The 21,243-nt window shown below is 38.6% G+C and overlaps 1 protein-coding gene across 3 annotated transcripts in view; it reads left to right on the forward strand.

Moving 5' to 3' along the window:
* Positions 1 to 1,668: 1,668 nt before the first annotated feature.
* Positions 1,669 to 21,243, forward strand: part of ORC2 (origin recognition complex subunit 2) — a 50,650-nt gene continuing 31,075 nt past the window's right edge. Inside the window, exons 1-5 of one of the 3 annotated variants that reach the window (XM_067741043.1) lie at positions 1,669 to 1,944; positions 5,003 to 5,057; positions 5,991 to 6,094; positions 6,561 to 6,704; positions 17,274 to 17,363. In XM_067741043.1, coding sequence (XP_067597144.1) covers positions 5,998 to 6,094; positions 6,561 to 6,704; positions 17,274 to 17,363 — 331 coding nt within the window. In that variant the 5' untranslated portion in view covers positions 1,669 to 1,944; positions 5,003 to 5,057; positions 5,991 to 5,997. The remainder of the gene's footprint in view (positions 1,945 to 5,002; positions 5,058 to 5,990; positions 6,095 to 6,560; positions 6,705 to 17,273; positions 17,364 to 21,243) is intronic. The other 2 variants (XM_067741044.1, XM_067741045.1) reach the window with 2 other exon arrangements.

The raw sequence follows: 21,243 nt of genomic DNA on the forward strand, positions 1-21,243 counted from the left end.
TGATCACCTCTATCTTCAACTTCCACTTCTGAATTCTGGATCTCCATTCTGAATGGTATGGCTCTTTGTTTTTATCTAGCCTAGTATCAATCTAGAAGGGAAACTCAGCTCCTTCCCTCTATTTTCCACACATATACCATTAAAAACAAAATCAAAACCCACTGCTCACACCAAGTCCTCTGACTTTGCAGAAGAGTTTAGTGAAGACTGGGGGGGGAGATGGAAGAGAGTTTACATCATAGAAACATAAAGAACATATTAGTTGAATATTAAATATTCCCAGATCTTCACATTTTTAAGAACTTTTCAAGCACTTCACTGTTAACTGTTGGCTACATTTTCTTTCATCTTCTCTCTACTCAGTCCCCCAAATTCTTTATCTCCAATGTACAGAAAATTACCTTTCTCTTTTGTTTTCTTAAATCCTGCTAAACAAAATGGAATACTGAGCTATCCAGGCTACAACCATTTCCATTTCCCAATCTGATGTCCTAAACAGCTTCCAAAATGGTGTGACTCCATCTGTCTCTTCCTTCCCTCTGCTCCCACATTTTACCTCCTTTATCCAGAATGATCTTTCAATACAAATCTGACTAGTGCCCTAAGGGCCAAACTAGCCCTTCATAACAACAGATCCAACGTTGGCACTTGTGGCACTTGCCTCTTTATACACCCACTATATTGATTTGGGCCTTCTACCTGGAAAACTTTACCCCTCCTCTTTTTCTGGCTTAAAGCTACTCAGTCCTCAGGTTTCAGTTTAAATATCTCTTCTTCCAAGAAAATTGTTCCTGAATCTTGCTGTACTTTAATTAGATACTACTTCCAGTGGTTCGATAAACACTGGACTTCCCAAATCGTAGCATTTTTCTCTATATTGTCTATTCAGTATCTTCCCCTATAGGATCTACTGTGAGGGCAGAGACCGTGCTCAGCTCGCTCAAAAGTGTAACGTTATTATCTTGTACGCAGGTTTTGTTTTGAATGAATGAATGAATCCAAATAAAATCGTATTATTAGTGGGTGACACTGTTACTCCAGCAGGTTCATTCTTTTTCTTCCTCATTATCTTTTGCCTCAGCTTTCTCTGCATCTATTCCTTCTATTTTCCCTGTCTCTTCATCCTATTAGCAGTCTGATTCCCATCTCCACATTCAGTGCCCCAGCCAAAATTCTCTTCTTACTAGAGAGCATTGCTCCCCGCCTCCCCACCCCAAACCCCTGAGATGCACTTGATCCTACCTTTCACGCCAAATGAGGTAACGTTATAAATAAATAAATAAACTCAAATTCATTCCCATTATCTTTTTCCTCAAAAGAAGGTATAAAGAGAAACCAATGAACACTTTCAAGATTGCGTCAAAGAAGGTGTAAAGAGAAACCAATGAACACTTTCAAGATTGCGTCAAGCCACAGAGCCCACTCAGCCCACTCCAACCCCTCCAGTTTCCTCAGATCTAACCAACACTTCCTTCTCCCTTCACCGGAAACGGAAAGAGGAAAAGCAAAGCCCAGAACCCAGTGCTTAGGGATTCGTTTTCTTCGGGTTTCTTGTGGGCGAGGCCATCAGACCGGCGCCGACTGGCGGGCAGAGCCATCGCTCTCAGCCAACGCCACTTTCTATTGGCTCCCTGGGGCTCCGCCTCCTGAGCAGGGCGGGAGATTCGGTGTGAAGGAGGGAGGCTGCCCATCCCCCGCCCCACTCGCTGGCCTGCGGAGCGGACCTGCTTGACCCCGCGACCCCGCGACCCTGCTTCTGCACTGCCTAAAAGAATTGGCCTTTCCCGCTGGGGCCGAAGCCGCTTTTCCAGCGGCGACGATTCAGCGGGGTAGCGTCCGGCAGGCACGAGGCGACCGCAGCCGCGCCACCCGGAGACCTGGCGGTGCGTGGTTGGGCGGCGGGGCAGCTTGCCTCCCTCTCCTGCTTAGCTCGGGGCTTGTGAGGTGAGTCCAGGTGCACCCAGTCCCCGACCTTCACCTCGGCACTCCGGGCAGCGTCGCTGCGCCTCCCTCTCTGCCCTCCCCAGGCTGCCCTCGGCCCCGCTGCCCTGAGGACCCTCGGCTGGCCGAGAACGGCCAGCTGGTCAGTTGCGCGAGGCCCAGACCGAAGTCAGTAAATATTTGTTGGGGTGAGAGGCTCCCTCTTTAAAGACCGTTCCTCTGTCCAGTAGTGATGGGCCTTCTGTGCAAGGGGTGTCTGTTACCAACGTATCTGTTTTCCGGCGTGATGAGCCTTCCGCGTGCAGAGGGAGAACTGTAAAAATCCATACCGAAAGTAGTAAGGTGTCCTGGGAGAGGAACACGTACAATGAGGGCTGAGGAGGAAGAGATCTTGTCCCAGAACTACCACTGGAGCGAGAACCCTTTGATGTCATCCCAGCCTGGAAGCACCAAATGAATCCTAACTGAATACAGTCACCCTGGGACAGTGCTTGGTTGTAAAATGTTGATAAACCAGGCTCCTTTGGTAGAGCTTTTTAAGTTAAAACAAGCTGATGCAGTACTTTTCGTTTTACAGCTGAAATCCTAATAGAATCACTACACCTTCCCCTAGTTCAATTGCAATCTGAAGAAAAATAGCATGGCCCTACACCTTTGTGTGATGGCACTGCACATTAAATGGGCATCATTCATTCAACATTTATTGAGCACTTTTTTCTGTTAGATGTGCTGACGAAAATTGATCAGTAGTCGATCTAAGAAAGAAGTGGAAAATTTTATTTGAGCCAAACAGGGTTATAACTCTGAGAACAGCCTCTCAGAAAGCTCTAAGAACTGTTCCGTTTGTTAGAAGTCAAAGCACTGTTAGATGTTTTTGAGACTGTGGGCTGTACATTAAATGGCATATTATTGACAGTTTACACAATCCAAATCTACACATACAAAGCAAAGAGTGGGTCATGGGTCATGCTGGCCCCTTACAAGATAAGAAGGAAGTTATCTCCTAAAGAGGTCTGGTTAATGCAGATGCGCAATACACACTAAAGTGGAGGGAGGAGGCCCAAGTAGGCAAAGAAAAATTTTATGTTTATATTTAAATATGTTTAAATCGTCTTGCCATAAAATATGAATTTTATTTCGTCAGACATTAGTTGGGATATGGAGTTGTATAAGAGATCTGCATGGTTAAGTTGAAATTTAAAGTAAAAATACCCGTAGTAAGGAACCTAGTTAGCATTTTCATAGGCCAAGCACATGGTCTCATTTAATCGTCACAACTTTGTCCAGAGTCACACAGTTGTAAGTGTGGAGTTAAGATCGGAACCCAGGTTTATCTGGTATTAAAATTGGTGCATAGCCACTAAACTATATACCACCTTCTTTTTTTAAAGGATTATGTTTTTTTTTAAATTGTAGCAAATCTTTTATTTGCTCTCAAAGGAGAGTGTATTGTGGTAACTGCTCATTTGGTGCTGCTGTATTACCTTGTTAACTCCTTGAAAAGAGTCTCCTTAAAAGTAAGCACCAAGACAGTGCCTTGAAGAGTAAGTGGTCACTAAATATTTTCATTTTATTATGCGATTGTACTGGGGTTTTTTTGTTTTTGTTTTCAGAAAATGTTGGAGAAGAAGGAAGGAAAGGTTTCTTTCAAGGTTTTTGTAGAAATTTCAGTTTTTTGATTCTGTACTGCATAATAAGATGCCCTTAATATCTAGAAAAGAAAATTACGTATAAATGCATTTGGCTACAAACAAGACTAAGTTAGGCTGCCTCTGTCCAGACAATTCTTACATAAAATACCGTACGGAAATTGCCTAGGACAATATTAAGTTGTCTAGAATATTTGTTTTCAAATTTTCCTTGAAAATCTTTTTTCCCCCTGAAGGGACTACTAAACTTTTGCTAATAAGAGGTAATGTAACTGACCTTTACTCCTTTTGATTGCCAGGAAGCTAAGAGCCCAAATTCTTTGTGTGATTTTATGTTCTGCCTTTATATTTTCCCTGACCCAGATTCCCTATTAGTGTGTATAGTTTATCATTTGTTGTATTGCACTGCTTATTGCTTCAAATCCTTTGTAGAACACAGCAGTATGTAGTTTTAAATAATGTAGCCTATGCTGCTCTTAAAAGTATGCTTGATAGAACTAGTGATGTTTAACCTAATGAACTAGAAACCTAGAGGAACTGTAGAAGTTCTTGGATATTTGAACCGCTGTGTGGGAGAATGACTAAACATATTATGAATAGTTTCCAGAGGTCAAGACAAGCATTTAGGATAACAGGTTTGTATTTAATGGCAGGAGAAGTTGTGTCATTTAATAAAATGATCAGGGTCTTTGGAATTAGTTAAACTTGGGTTTCAGCCCTAACACACTTTCTAATTGTGTGAATTTGAAGGAGTAATTTAATCTTTAACCTCAGTTTACTCATCTGTAAATTAGGGGAATTAAATATATTTTAACCATCTCAGAGAATCTGAAGATTTATTGATCTGGTATACATAAAAGTGCCTAACACAGTGCCTGACAAACAGCCCCTTAAAAAACTTTATTTTATACAGATAGAAAGAAGTTGTGTTTCTTAATTTTGTATAAATGTCACATAGATGCATTAAACTTCTTCTCTAATACACCCAGTTCCCCATAATAAGAAGCAGTATCATGACTAGGAGGTTGGTCCAAATGGATATGTTCTACTGGCAGTGGCCATATAAATTATAGATGAAGTATAATCTTTGTACACAAAGTATAAACCTAATGGAATTGTTGTGAGGATTAAATGAGAATACATATAGAATATTGAGAAGAGTGTCTAGCACATAGTAAGTGCTCACATTTTGGCCTCCCTCCACCTACTTGCCCCCACAAGTTAGATCTTCTCAGTCTCTGAGGCTCCCTGGCCAAAATGGTAATGGTCATTTTGCCCTTTACTGTGCCATCATAACAACTTTGGCTTTCTAAGATCTGCCTTTATCTACTCATCTTGGTTGTTAAAACTCATGAACTTCTTTGGTTGCTGTCGTTTTCCTGTTAGCTGGCCTGACTGAGTTCTTTTTCCAGTTACAGGTGACTCTACTTGAATTTCCCAGCTGCAGAATATGTAGTACCTTTAAAGGTAAATGAAAACTGAGACAAATCATTTAAGTGTGCTAGTTACAAAAGAAAACTTGGCAACATTTAGTGAGTTATCTGCATGCAGATAACTGACTCATGGGGGACTCAATCAGTAGATCCTCTTGTCAGGGGAAAAGGCATAAATAGGATTTATGAGAGAGAGAAGAGAGAAAAAAATTCATTTTTTGAGTAAACTGATTAGCTGACAACTAGTTGGAATCGTTTATTTGTTTCAGGCATTAGCATTATAAGTTCTGAAACTAAATTTTGTCAGCGTAGCCAGAGTTGATCAAACTTTTGCTTGCCAAATCCGAAATTTGTTCAGTGAAGAACTGATTCTAAAGTACTGGAAAGATTCATGCTTACTCTTTAGTTACCAAGATACCTAGAAAGCCATATTCATGATTGTAAGGTTGTTTGGTGAGCATGCAATTTAGTAGTAAAGGGAGATGCTTGAAAATTATTTCATCCAGTCTTGGTACACCAGTGAAGCACACAGACTTCCCCCAGTGGACTATATCTTTCTAGCGAACAGATATGAAAATCCACCAAACCATTATTCTTTGTTTGGCTGCCCCTTTTCTAAACTCTCATGTATTAACCTCCCCCTTTCTAATAATGTTGTTATTCTGTATATTGGTTAGAGCTTTCTTTACAGGCAGAATTGTTTTCTTGTCATTATATTTTAGTTGCCTTGATTGGATTTGGCTTTTTCCTAATCTCAGGCACTTCTTCCTCTCTTCCATTTTTCAGATAAAGAATTGAGTTACTTATTATCAAAAACACAATATTGATACAATAATGACAATGTATTTTTCATACTTAAAGACTTTTAAAACTTTTATGCAAATACATGTATTCATTATGTGAATGTTTATTTGGCTGTTGATATGAATTTTTCATCACTTTTGAGTGCTTCATTGCTTTTGTTTAGGTTGGCAATGATGAGCAAGCTGGAATCAAAGGAAGACAAGATGCTGGAGGTTCAGTTTGTGGGAGATGATGATGTTCTTAATCACATTCTTGATAGAGAAGGAGGTACTGAATGATTATACAGTTGAAGGGATGCTTATATAATGGTTATGTATTATTTCACTTTTAAAAATAATTTAATCTTCTATTTTGAAAATACAGCACAGAATATTTGATCTAGTAAGACTGCAAATCTTAATTTTTAGTTTATTCCATTCAAAATGTACTGAAAATTAAAAATAATAAAGCCTCATCTAATGTGAAATGCTCAGTAGTGGCGGTAAGTGATAACCACCCATTGTAATTAAAATGTATAGTTATTTTGACCCCCCAAAATATATAATTTAAAGGTTTTGTTTTTTTAACTTATAAACTGTGGAAGAGAGATCTGTACTTGAATCAAAGAGAAAACACTGAATTTTTTTCCAGCTTTTAAGTAATGACAATATAATAGTATAGTTTATTTATTTAAATGTAGTGTTTAGAAAGAATTTATACCTGTCATGTTCTGATTCTTTGGATGTTCTTATAGGAGCTAAAATAAAAAAGGAGAGAGCCCAGCTTTTGGTCAACACAAAAAAAATAATAAAGAAGCCAGAATATGATTTGGAGGAAGATGACCAGGAAGTTTTAAAAGATCAGAACTATGTGGAAGTTTTAGGACGCCATGTTCAAGGTATTTGTGGGGTGAGGGGGGTGGTGGTTGTTGGAGTTGGGAGTGTACGCTCATATTTCTGTGAGTGGCTGAAATTGCTTTGCAGGATACATAAAAGTAGTCTGGTAGGTTAGGCAACATTGTGCTACAATTTTTTTTTTCTTTTTAATTTATTTTGGCTGCGCGAGGTCTTAGTTGTGGCATGCAGAATCTTCGTTGTGGCATGTGGGCTCTTAGTTGCAGCATGCAGACTTCTTAGTTGTAGCATGTGGACTCTTAGTTTTGGCCTGTGGGATCTAGTTCCCTGACTAGGGATCGAACCCAGGCCCCCTGCACTGGGAGCACACAGTCTTACCCAGTGGACCACCAGGGAAGTCCCTTTCCCAATTTTTTAAATTGTAAGATACCCATAACATAAAATTTACCATCTTTACCATTTTTAAGTGTACAGTCCAGTTATATTAAATACATTCATAATGTTGTGCTACCATCACCATCATCCACCTCCAAAACTTTTTATGTGGTGTGCTATATTATTTTATTTCTCATCAGAAGAGCATTACTTCAGGGCTTCCCTGGTGGCGCAGTAGTTAAGAATCTGCCTGCCAGTGCAGGGGACACAGGTTTGAGCCCTGGTCCGGGAAGATCCCACATGCCGTGGAGCAACTAAGTCCATGCGCCACAACTACTGAGCCTGCTCTCTAGAGCCCATGAGCCACAACTGCTGAGCCCGTGCACCACAACTACTGAAGCCCGTGCACCTAGAGCCCGGGCTCCACAACAAGAGAAGCCACCGCAATGAGAAGCCCGCGCACCGCAACCAAGACTAGCCCCCACTCACTGCAACTAGAGAAAGCCCGTGCCCAGCAGTGAAGATCCAACGCAGCCAAAAATAAATAAATAAAATAAATAAATTTTAGAAAAAGAAAAAAGAAGAGCATCGCTTCAGACTTTTTCTCTACAGTTGGAAAGGTTGGAAGCACTGAGTTTCTACTGTACGTTTTTTAATCTATACATAGTCCTTTTTTTTTTCTTTCGTTTTTTTTAAAAACCAGTCTGGTGCTTAAATATTTTTAGAAAGATAGTCTACAGACCAAGCACTCTAAAGTTGTTTTTTTAAGATATCTCTACTTTTAACTAATTTGAAATAATTTCATAAAGCAAGTCACTTTATTATTAACTTGATCTTCTTTACAGAAATAGTTAGAAGGAAGATTCCAAGAAGTAATGTGTTCCAACCTAGGCATGCTGGTGTTATGTTTTTTTACACCTAAGCCAGATTCCTGCCACACTGTGCTTAAAAAATCTTACTCTTGGATTATAATTTACTTAACTTAGGGCTCAAAGAGCACAGGTTTATATTAGGGTGCAAGGAGCATAGACCTACTTAAGTTGGCTTAAAAAAATAAAGATCAAGGAAAAAATTCAGTATTGTTGGGCACTAGGGGCATTGGAGCTGGGAGTGTGTTAAGAAATGAGGGACTTTGCTTTCACATATCTCCTGGTCTCCCTCATGTCATCTCTGTGCATCAATTCTCTTCTATGCCACCTGTCTCCCTCATGTACATGTCTTTTACTCTCTCATATTTGACTTATAAATGGCCACTATGACTACTCCCAACCTTTTTGTCACCTCTTGAGTGATACTGTTTCTGGATTTGTTCCCAGTGTTAAATGATATGATATAAAAAACAACCATTGGGCTTCCCTGGTGGCGCAGTGGTTGAGAATCTGCCTGCTAATGCAGGGGACATGGGTTCCAGCCCTGGTCTGGGAAGATCCCACTTGCTGCGGAGCAACTAGGCCCGTGAGCCACAACTGCTGAGCCTGCGCTCTGCAACAAGAGAGACTGTGATAGTGGGAGGGCCGCGCACTGCAATGACGAGTGGCCCCCGCTTGCCACAACTAGAGAAAGCCCTCGCACAGAAACGAAGACCCAACACAGCAAAAATAAATTAATTAATTAATAAACTCCTACCCCCAACATCTTAAAAAAATAAATTAAAAACAAACAAAAAACAACCATTGTCCCTCAGTAGGCTTACTGGACAGGGCATATTCTTTTTATTTATTTATTTATTTATTTATTTATTTATTATTTTTGGTTGTGTTGGGTCTTTGTTGCTGCACACAGGCTTTCTCTAGTTGTGGCGAGCGGGGGCTACTCTTTGTTGCCGTGCGCGGGCTTCTCATTGTGGTGGCTTCTCTTGTTGCGGAGCATGGGCTGTAGGCGTGTGGGCTTCAATAGTTGTGGCACGTGGGCTCAGTAGTTGTGGCTTGCAGGCTCTAGAGCGCAGGCTCAGTAGTTGTGGCGCACGGGCTTAGTTGCTCTGCGGCCTGTGGGATCTTCCTGGACCAAGGCTCGAACCCATGTTCCTTGCATTGGCAGGCGAATTCTTAACCACGTGTGCTACCAGGGAAGCCCTTAGGGCATATTCTGAATAGAACTTTGGATTCTTGACTATTGTGTTAGACCTAAGAACAGATTGCAAACAATATGTTTTCTAAGTGTTTTCTTTAAAATAGTTTCTTATTGTAATGGTAATATGTATCTGTAGTAGAAATTCAGTGCTTTCTTGTAACGGCACCCACAGCAAATGATATTTGGAGGCACACTGAAATAAAGAGGAAAATTTGGGATTTCCCTGGTGGTCCAGTTGTTAGGACTTGGTGCTTTTACTGCTGTGGTCCAGGTTCAATCCCTGGTGCAGCCAAAGAAAAAAAAGAAGAAAGAAAAGAGGAAAATGCTCCAGACCAGGGATAAATGCCTTGGGCTTCTGACCCCTGTTCCCACCCCCTCTGCAGGCCCTGACTGCATCCTCAGAGGCCTGAGAGGATCAATACTCAGCACACCTGTAACCCATGTCTTTAATTTCTGCACACTGGTTGGGGAACTTTGCTTTAAAGCTGTATTTCTCAACCTTTTAAAAATTATTAACCCCTAAGGAACCTTTCTAGACTTTTTCTCCTTATCACCCCCCACCCATGAAATTTTAATACTACATGTATGCTGTATATCTCTTTATGTACTAAGATTCTTTGGAGGGCAACAGACCATTGCAATATCTAAGATGTTTTCCACACTCCCCCTCCTCCCACCAAGAGCCATTTCCGTTGCATCAGGAGCAGTATTATTCCTGTTGAGAATGCATGCTTTAAGAACATGGACCTGGGACTTACCTGGCGGCGCAGTGGTTAAGAATCCACCTGCCATTTAGCTATCAGGAACAATGTTGCTATGAATATACATCTATCCTGGTATACACATGTACTAGTTTTTCTAGAATATATCCCAAGTAGTGGAATTTCAGGGTCATAAGATATGGGTGTCTTCAACTTTACTCGATAAGGCCAAGCTGTTTTTGTGGTTGTTTAACCTGTGGTCCCTTAAAAGTTCATAGTGTCTGTCATACAGAGTGAAGTAAGTCAGAAAGACAAAAACAAATATCGTATATTAACGCATATATGTGGAATCTAGAAAAATGGTACAGATGAACCTATTTGCAGGGCAGGAATAGAGACGCAGATGTAGAGAACGGACATGTAGACACAGAGGGGAAGGGGAGGGTGGGATGAATTGGGAGATTAGGATTGACATATATACACTACCACGCATAAAATAGATAGCTAGTGGGAGCCTGCTGTATAGCACAGGGACTCAGCTCAGTGCTCTGTGATGACCTAGATGGGTGGGATTGGGGGTGGGGTGGGGGTGGGAGGTAGGTCCAAGAGGGAGGGGATATATGTATACATAGAGCTGATCCACTTCGTTGTACAGCAGAAACTAACACAACATTGTAAAGCAATTATACTCCCATCAAAAAAAAAAGTAAACTGAAAAAAAGAGACTCTGCCTGCTAATGCAGGGGACACGGGTTTGAGCCCAATCCAGGAAGATCCCACATGCTGTGGAGCAACTAAGGCCGTGCGCCACAACTACTGAGCCTGCACTCTAGAGCCGGCGAGCCACAACTACTGAGCCCGTGCACCACAACTACTGAAGCCTGCGTGCCTAGAGCCCGTGCTCTGCAACAAGAGAAGCCACAACAGTGAGAAGCCCACTCACTGCAAGGAGGAGTAGCCTCCGCTCGCCGCAACTAGAGAAAGCCCATGCGCAGCAAAAAAGACCCAACACAGCCAAAGATAAATTAATTAATTAATTAATTTTTTAAAAAAGAACATGGACCTGTTGACAGTTTGGTGTGTATCTGTCTGTCTGCACATACATGCACACACATAAGTTTGTCTCGAGCGCAGGAAGTGGGGCTGTTCATTTGCCAATTGGCATGTACGACAGAGGAGCCCGTAACTTACAGTTAAGTCTTGCAAACATGACTTTTCCTATTTTGTTTTGTTTTTTCTTATTTGCCACAATGTGTATAGGGGTGGAGAGTGGTGTTTCAGATAAGGTGTAGGAAGGAGAGTTTTCTTAGTTTTCTTTTAATGTTTTCTTTAGGGAAGAAAAGGTGACATCTATTACCATCTTGCTTAACTTTATTTGAGATACTGAACAATAAGCTTCTGCCTAATCCTTAATTACAAACAGAAGACAGTAAGGATTTTTTTTTTTTTTTTTTGGCCACACATCTTACTTAGTTCTCCAACCAGGGATCGAACCTGTGTCCCCTGCAGTGGAAGCACTGAGTCTTAACCACTGGGACACCAGGGAAGTCTTGTTAAGCATTACTTTTAAAACACAGACATTTCACAAAGAATCTTAAGGAATATTTAAAAGGAAAAAACTTTTCAACAAGGACCTTTAAATACTTTATTAATCAATCCCTTTACTTACTATTGAAGTATAAGCTGCTTCTTATAAGCAACACATATCTTGACATACCTGGCATAACTCTTATATGCTATTAATCCATCCACTCTGGTGAAAAATCATTGCATGGAGGTGCTAGGTGATCTCAGGCATTAAACAGAATGTTTTCTGAAAGATCTCCCCCAAACAATCAGACAGGTGTCCTCAAGAGCAATTTGTCTTATTGATGCTTCTCTTAAACAATTGATTTGTTTTTCAATTTTATGAACAGAATAATTCTTTAATTGATTATAAGTTGGCTGTTAGAAAATTCTGAGACAAATATGTGGTCCATCCGTAGTATTTTTTAAATTTTATTTATTTATTTATTTTTGGCTGCCTTGGGTCTTCGTTGCTGTGTGTGGGCTTTCTCTAGTTGCGGTGAGCAGGGGCTACTCTTCCTTGTGGTGTGCGGACTTGTCATTGCGGTGGCTTCTCTTTACGGAGCATGGACTCTAGGCATGTGGGCTTCAGTAGTTGTGGCTCGTGGGCTGTAGAGTGCAGGCTCAGTAGTTATGGCCCACAGGCTTAGTTGCTCTGCGGTATGTGGGATCGTCCCAGACTAGTGCTCGAACCTGTGTCACCTGCATTGGCAGGAGGATTCTTAACCACTGTGCCACCAGGAAAGTCCCAATCCATAGTATTTTTAACTTAGCCTTATTCAGAGTTCCATTTTTGAACTTAAGGATGATGTCAGATTTTTAATTGTGGTTAAATTAAAAATCTGTTTTTTGAAATTGTGGTAAAAAATATTGTGGTAAGATATACATTAATATAAAATTTACCATCTTAACTATTTTTAAGTATATAGTTCAGTATTAAGTATATTCACATTATTTTACAACCGATCTCTAGAACTCTTTTCATCTTACAAAACTGAAATTCTGTACTCAATTAAACAACTGCCCAGTCCCCCCTTCCCCCAGCCCCTGGAAGCCACCATTCTACTTCCTTTGACTCTATGAATTTGACTACTCTAGGTACCTCATATAAGTGGCATTGTACACTATTTGTCTTTTTGTGTTTGCCTTATTTCACTTAGCATAATGTCCTCAAGGTTCATACATGTTTAGCAAGTGTCAGTTTACTTCTTTTTTTTTTTTTTTGAGTTTCCTTCCTTTTCAAGGCTGAGTAATATTGCATTGTATGTATATACCACATTTTGTTTATCTATTTATCGGTTGATGGACATTTGGGTTGCTTCAGCCTTTTGGCTATTGTGAATAATGCTACTAGGATGATCTTATTTGCAAAGCAGAAATAGAGACACAAATGTAGAGAACAAACATGGATACCAAGGGGGAAAGTGGGGGGGATGGGATGAATTGGGAGATTGGGATTGACATATATACACTATTGATACTATGTATAAAATAGATAACTAATGAGAGCATACTGTATAGCAGAGGGAACTCTACTCAGTGCTCTGTGGTGACCTAAATGGGAAGGAAATCCAAAAAAGAGGGGCTATGTGTATATGTATAGCTGATTCACTTTGCTGTACAGTGTAATAATGCTACTAGGAACATGGGTGTACAAATATCTCTGTGAGATCTTGATTTGAATTCTTTTGGGAATATTCCCAGAAGTGGAATTGCTGGATCATATGGTAATTCTATCTTTAATTTTTTGAGGAACCACCATACTGTTTTCCATAGCAACTACATCATTTTGCATTTCCACCAACAATGCACAAGGGTTCCAGTTTCTCCACATTCTCACCAACACATGTTTTTTTTTTTAATAATAGCCATCCCAATGCGTGTAAAGTAGTAGTGTTATTTCTTTCTAAATTTAACATATTGTTAAATTCTTAGAGATTATTCTCTGGACAAAGAAAACTCTAGTAACTGAATAATAATATATTCTAACCTATAAATAATACATAGTTTCCTCTGTTAGACTTCTGAATTATTTCTAAGTTTTTATTATTATAACTAATGCATAGTGATTACTCTTGAACATAAATCTTTGTTCAGATGTCTTATTTTTTTCATCAGAGATTCCTCAAATAGAATTACTGGTGAAAGTATATGAACTTAATTTAAAAAAAAAGTATATGAACTTTATAAGGCTTACATATTGCTAAATTACTTTCTAGGAAGATCGTATCAACTAGTATTAAGATCCCTCATCAGCATTAAACATTTTTTCTTTTATTTATTAGCCATTTTAACTTCTGTGAATTGTATGTTCATAGTTATTTTGGTATTGTCTATTTTGAGTAATTTTAAAACTATTAAAAAGTTTTATTTATATATTATACTAAATCCCTGTTGGCCAGTGTGATTAGAGCCATTGTTAATTGGTCAATTTATCAAAATATCAGAACAAGGAAATCATAAAAATAATTATATACTCTAAACATTTTGTTCTACATATAAACATATATGTAGATATTTATGTATCATTGTCTTTTCTTTAAATATACATTTGCCAGTCAGCTGGTTGAAGAACAGCAGCACCTTTTGGTTTTGGTTTTGGGTATTTTTAGGTAGCATATCCATAATGTATTATCTAGGATTTCAAGTTTTATTTCCTTCCATTAGATTGATCATTTAAAGACACTTCTGATGCAGTCTGAATGTAGTGTGCTTTTATGTTTTTCAGTTTTTTTCTTAAATCTTTTATGGTTTCTCATCCATACCTAATTTGAAATCAGTTCTTTTAGTTAATAACTTTTATCAAGTCTTTCTAAAGCATTTAATTTAGTTTACATAGAAACTACTTGATATTTTTTATTCATATTTTGTCTATGTGCCAAACATTTAATTTACATAATTATAGTAACAAGTTCTCCATAAACAGACTTATCCATATGTGCATATTATAGATATATGATAGAGGTAGCATTGGAGATCACTAGGCTAAGGATGAACTGGTCAATAAATGGTGTTGGAACAATTGACTATCCTTATGAAAAAAAGAAATTGGGGGCTTCCCTGGTGGTGCAGTGGTTGAGAGTCCGCCTGCAGGGGCACCCGATGCAGGGGACACGGGTTCGTGCCCTGGTCCGGGAAGATCCCACATGCCGCGGAGTGGGTAGGCCCGTGAGCCGTGGCCGCTGAGCCTGCGCGTCCGGAGCCTGTGCTCCACAACGGGAGAGGCCCCAACAGTGAGAGGCCCGTGTACTGCAAAAAAAGAAAAAAAAAAAAAAAGAAAGAAATTGGATTCCTAACTGCCATCATAAACAACTTAATTACCTTAATTAAAGATTTACACATGAAAAGCAAATTATAAATGCTTTTACAAGAAAATATAGGAGAATATGGCTTTGGTCTTATAGAAGAATTTCTTTAAAAATGTGTAATCAAAAGAAAAGATTGACAAACTAATTAAAATTCAGAACTTCTCAAGAAGACAAACCACAGCTAGGAGAAAATATAGCAAAAGACATATCTATTAAAGAACTTTTACCCAAAATATATGAAGAGCTCTTAAAACTCAACAATAAGAAAACGAACAACCTGATTAAAAAATGAGCAAAGGACCTGGACATCTCACCAAAGAAGATACCCAGATGGCAGATAAGCATATGAAAAGATGTTCAACGTTATATGTCATTAAGAAATTGCAAATTCAGACAACAGTGGGATACCACTACACATCTATTAGAATGGCCAAAATCCAGGACTTCCCTGGTGGTCTAGTGGCTAAGACTTCACCTTCCAATGTGGGGGGTACAGGTTTGATCCCTGGTCGGGGAGCTAAGATCCCACATGGCTCACAGCCAGAAAACCAAAACAGAAAGCAGAAGCAATATTGTAACAAATTCAATAAAGACTAAAAAAATTGTCCACATCAAAAAAACAAAATATTAAAAAAAAAAAAAAGAATGGCCAAAATCCAAAATATTGACAACACCAAATGCTGACAGAGATGTGGAGTAACAAGAACCCATTTACTACTAGTGGGAATGCAAAATGGTACAGCTCCTTGGAAGACAGTTTGGCAGTTTATTACAAACTAAACATATTCTTACCATGTGACTTAGCAGTTGTGTTCCTTCATATTTACTCAAATGAGTTGAAATCTTTTGTCCACCCAAAAACCTGCACACACAGATGTGTAGCAGCTTTGTTCATAATTGCCAAGGCTTAGAAGCAACCAAGAAGTCAACCAAGGATAAATAAACTGATACATCCATGCAGTGGGATATTATTCAATGCTAAAAAAATAATAAGTTATCTGTCTATGAAGAGATATGGAGGAGCCTTAAATGCATATTGCTAAATGAAAGAAGTCAATCTGAAAAGGCTACATACTGTATGATTCCAACTCTGTGACATTCTGGAAAAGGCAAAACTATACAGACAGTAAAAGAAGACATTGGTTGCCAAGGGTCAGGAGTAAGGAAGGGATGAATAGATGGAGTACAGAGGATTTTTAAGGCAGTGAATCCATTCTGTATGATACTAGAATGATGGATACATGTTATCGTACTTTTGTCAAAACCTATAGAATGTACAACAGGAAGAGTAAACCGTAATGTAAACTATGGACTCTGGGTGATAATGAAGTGTCAACAGAGGTTCATTGATTCCAACAAATGTACCACTCTGTTTTTTTTGTTTTTGTTTTTTAATTTTAATTTATTCATTTTGTTTGTTTTTTTTACAAATGTACCATCTGGTGTGAGATATTGTTAATGGGGGGAGGCTGTGGATATGTAGGGCAGGAGATACATGGGAAATCTCTGTACCTTCCACTTGAGTTGGTTGTGAACCTAAAACTGCTCTAAAAAATAGTCTGTTTTTTAAAAATCCAGTACTTCTCTTCATTGAATGACATTATCAAGAAGTGAAAAGACAAGACACAGGATAGAGAAGATATTTCTTCTTCTGGAAATAAGAAACCCATAAAAAGGTGTTAAGCTTCATTAGTGACTAGGGAAAGGAAATTAAAATGCCTTTCCCCGTGAGATTCATTTTGTACCCACTAGATTGGCAAAGATTAAGGAGTTTAGGTAATACCAAGTGTTCGTGCATATACACACCAATGGGAACTCTTAAGCAATAAAGGGAGCAAACACTGACTTCGGAAAGTTTGGCACTTTAATAAACTCATTAAAGGTTTGGGGACTTCCCTGGCATCACAGTGGTTAAGAATCTGCCTGCCAGTGCAGGGGATGTGGGTTCGATCCCTCGTCTGGGAAGATCCCACATGCTACGGGTTAACTAAGCCCGTGCATCATAACTACTGAGCCTGTGCTCTAGAGCCCACGAGCCACAACTACTGAGCCCACACTCCTAGAGCACATGCTCTGCAACAAGAAAAGCCACTGCAATGAGAAGCCCGCGCAGCACAACGAAGAGTAGCCCCCGCTCGCCACAACTAGAGAAAGCCCGCATGCAGCAACGAAGACCCAACGCAGCCAAAAATAAAATAAATGAAATAAATAAATTTATTAAAAAAAAAAAGAAAGAAGCATAACTAATAAAGTCCCTTTTGTCCTCCCTCCTCAGGAGCAACTTCTATCATGAATTGAATGCATATCCCTCTAGTCTGGAGTGTTCTTTAGTGGGCTTTTTATTGTTGTTGTGTTTGTTTATATATCTTTGTGTATCTGTGAATAACATGTTTTCTGTGTTTTAAAATTTATGTAAACAGTATCATAGTCTACTGTGTGTTTTTAATATCTTATTTATAAATATGTATTGTTAAACATTTGTGCAAGACAGTGAGGGGTACAAATCCTAAGTTTTTGTTAAAATTCTGTCTTTTTTTTCCTGTTAATTAACCTCACCCATTTTTCCTAAATGTATGTTGCATTTTTCTTTCAGAATCCTTGAAAAATGGCTCTGCTACAGATGGTGGGAATAAAGTTTATTCTTTTCAGAATAGAAAACACCCTGAAAAGATGGCTAAATTAGGTATGTTGCTTTTCTGACTTCTGTAATCACTATTCACCTTTTCTAAGGTGTATTTAACCACATTTCCCACTGTTATCACCCCATTGCATTCACTAAAAGAATGAATGAGGGATGTTATTTTATTTTCAAGCATACTTAAAGTCATTAGTTTTTTTCATGCTCAGATGTCTTCTGTTCTCAGCTAGGTTCTAAGGTTATAGTAGAGACCCTGTCTTAGATTCTTTCCCACAACATCTAGTACAGGCTCTTAACAAATTTTTGTTATGTAAACAAGTGACTTAAGTCACACAGAGATATTCTGAATTTATTGAATAAGAGTTTTACACTGTATGTAGAAGAAAAGAGTTCATATTATAGAAAATTATTTATGTAAAATTGTTAGAAATGGGCTGTTCTAACATTTTTCTTACCCCAGTTACCACTTATACTAATTACACGTGAATTACTGATTTTCAGAGAACTAGACTTAAATAAATTATATATAACATTAAAATTAAACTAGCAATTTAATTCTTTTTAAAAATTTGGGTGGCGCTATTCTTGGATCCTGCGGCATGAGGCATCAGATTTGAAAGCTTTGAGGAAAGGAAATAACACGTGAAAGCACTTTAAAATTAAGGAGGTCCATAAGTTTATGGAAGTTTGAGAATACCAAAAAGTTAAGAGCAAGGGAATAATAATTAACTACCTGGCAAAATGTAGTCGTTGTATAAGAGGACTTATAATCTATAATTATAGAACATCTATATATGTGTCTTAAGTGTATTTTTATGCAATCATTGTAGTCAGTGATCATTTAAACATTCAAAGTCAAATGAATGTCACACTTGTTGAGTGTTGACACTGATGAGGGACATATAAGAAGTAATTATAAGACCTGTGTTTCTGAACATAATACAATTTAAGCATTTGCAAAATTCAGTTTTTCTGAAAGGTATAATATTATATGCATCATTAATTTTGAACCTAACATGGTACATACAGTAATTTACACTAATTGATGTGTTTCTTAGAGTTTATTATCTACATAAAGAAATCTAAAATGTTTTTGATACAAATGAACTTATTTACAAAACAGAAATACCCTTACAGACCTAGAAAACACACTTATGGTTACCAAAGGGGAAAGTGGGGGGAGGTTTAAATTAGGAGTCTGGGATTAACAGATACACACTACTATATAGAAAATAGATAAACAGCAAGGACCTACTTACTGTATAGCACAGGGAACTATACTTGATATTTTGTAATAACCTATATGGGAAAAGAATCTGAAAAAAACGGAATCACTTTGCTATACACCTGGAACTAACACAACGCTTTAAATCAAGTATACTTCAATAAAAAATAATTTAAGAAAAGAAATTTAAAAATTTTTGATCTGTAAAAATGACTGAATTCTGTGTAGGATCTCTGGGACACCAGAGGAAAATGCTAATATAATTACTAGAGGAAAGATCAGATAGACACCAAGGCCAAAGTGAAACCCTAACGACAATGAAGCATTGGAGAAAGAACTAATAGTGAAAAGAAAAATGGAACCTCACTGGAGTAATCAAGTAGAAGTTCCCTGAGTGGAAAGTCAACATGCACATAACTGCAGTGATACATGTCTCATATCTATATGTGCTGTGAGGAACTTAAGTATTGTTATGATGGGCGTTTCTGTCATCACATCTGAAAGAAATATAGTCATGAAAAGATAGTTTTCTGGATAGTTTAAGACTGATCATACTTTCCAAGATCTGTGTTTAGTTAGGACCTGTGTTTAGTTATGTCGCTCTTTGACTTATTAAGTATTTTTGCTAATTGTGTTTACATCTAAATATATCAATAAAATAGAATGCCTTATTAAAATAAGTTATGATCTGTCAGAAAATCATATATTACTCTGAGTATAAAAGATGATTAAATATAATTGGACTAACCAAGATATAGGGCTAGAAATAGAGCAAGAGTTACATTGGAAGGCTTTGTAAAACACAGAGAACACGTCCAGGATGAGTAAGTAAATGCAAAGAAAAAGCAAAAGTAGAATTACCACATAGAAAGGACAAGGACAGTAAGGAGTTTGACCAGCTTGGAGAAAGATGAATTTAAGGAAATTGAAACTAGATTGGATAGATAGGATCAGATAATAACCTGATGAGAAGTTATTATTAGGCAAAGAGGAGTTTTATTTTAAAATTTCTAATATGTTGCAGACCAGTTGTGTGAAATATAATACAAATGAATTAAATATTTGCCCCAATTTTTTATTATTGAAATTAATATCCATACATGGATGACTGTCTCTTGTTTCCTTTCCTCTTCAATTCTTCCTTTTTCTTCCTTTCTCCTTTTGTAGTTTAAAGTTATTTAAAAGCAGAGGATTTTTATGTTTCAATATAAAACCAAAATGATCTCAGCTAAGTTACTTTGTACTTTTGTGGCTTTTTGTTGATGTGAAGGTTTTTTTCCTATCCTGTGGATCAACAGCCTTTAATCCAAACATGGCATATTTTTCTGGTGTAAAGAGAAGGCCAATGCCTGAGCTTTAGGTACCTGCAGGTTAGAATGCTTAGGAGGATGAGGGCAGTGAAGTTGAGATGGAATAACTACCAGCAGTAGCCAGGGACCAGGCTAATACCATGGAACCCAGATGGAGGAATAATTTCAAAGAAAGATATAAAGAACTTTAATGAATGATACAGAGGATCGAGGAGGTTAAGAAAAAAGAAGCCAGTGCATTTGTAGGGACTGTCATGAATATCTTGGGTCAGTTCCAAGATTGGATAAAGCTGTGTGAAATAGGTTAGAAAGAGTTTGAGTCAGTGAAGTGGCTTAATTTACACAAATTCAACTATACTTTCTCTTTAAAAAAAAAAAAAAGATGGAAGAGAATTTAAATAGTGTTCTCAGTGAACAATGTTCTTAGTGTATGAAATGTAAATCTATTCCTTCAGTTAGACTCAATTCCCATATGCCTATCACAGTGTGAGAATGTGAGCATCTTTAAAGATAAACATTGTAGGGCTTCCCTGGTGGCGCAGTGGTTGAGAATCTGCCTGCTAATGCAGGGGACACGGGTTCGAGCCCTGGTCTGGGAGGATCCCACATGCCACGGAGCAACTAGGCCTGTGAGCCACAACTACTGAGCCTGCGCGTCTGGAGCCTGTGCTCTGCAACAAGAGAGGCCGCGATAGTGAGAGGGCCTGCGCACTGCGATGAAGAGTGGCCCCCACTTGCCATACTAGAGAAAGCTCTCGTACAGAAATGAAGACCCAACAGAGCCAAAATAAATTAATTAATAAATTTCTACCCCAACATCTTAAAAAAAAAAAAAGATAAACATTGTATTTTTCATTTTAAATGGCCCCCTTTTTTAAAAATAAATTTATTTATTTATTTATTTTTGGCTGTGTTGGGTCTTTGTTGCTGCACACAGGCTTTCTCTAGTTGTGGCGACTGGGGGCTACTCTTTGTTGCAGTTTGCGGGCTTCTCATTGCAGTGCTTCTCTTGAGGAGCACGGGCTCTAGGTGCGCGGGCTTCAGTAGTTATGGCATGCAGGCTCAGTAGTTGTGGCTCACGGGCTCTAGGGCGCAGACTCAGCAGTTGTGGCTGATGGGCTTAGTTGCTCCGTGGCATGTGGGATCTTCCCGTACCAGGGCTCAAACCCATGTTCCTTGCATTGGCAGGCAGATTCTTAACCACTGCGCCACCAGGGAAGTCCTGGCCCCTTCTGTTCAGAAGCCAACTATTTCATCTGATGCTCAGTTGAAGAAATGCCATCTGGGACTTCCCTGTCCAGTGGCTAAGACTCCACGCTCCCAATGCAGGGGGCCTGGGTTTGATTCCCGGTCAGGGAACTAGATCCCATGTACATGCTGCAACTAAGAG

Source organism: Pseudorca crassidens, chromosome 6, assembly GCF_039906515.1.
Source record: "Pseudorca crassidens isolate mPseCra1 chromosome 6, mPseCra1.hap1, whole genome shotgun sequence".
In the NCBI taxonomy this organism is placed as follows: Eukaryota; Metazoa; Chordata; class Mammalia; order Artiodactyla; family Delphinidae; genus Pseudorca; species Pseudorca crassidens.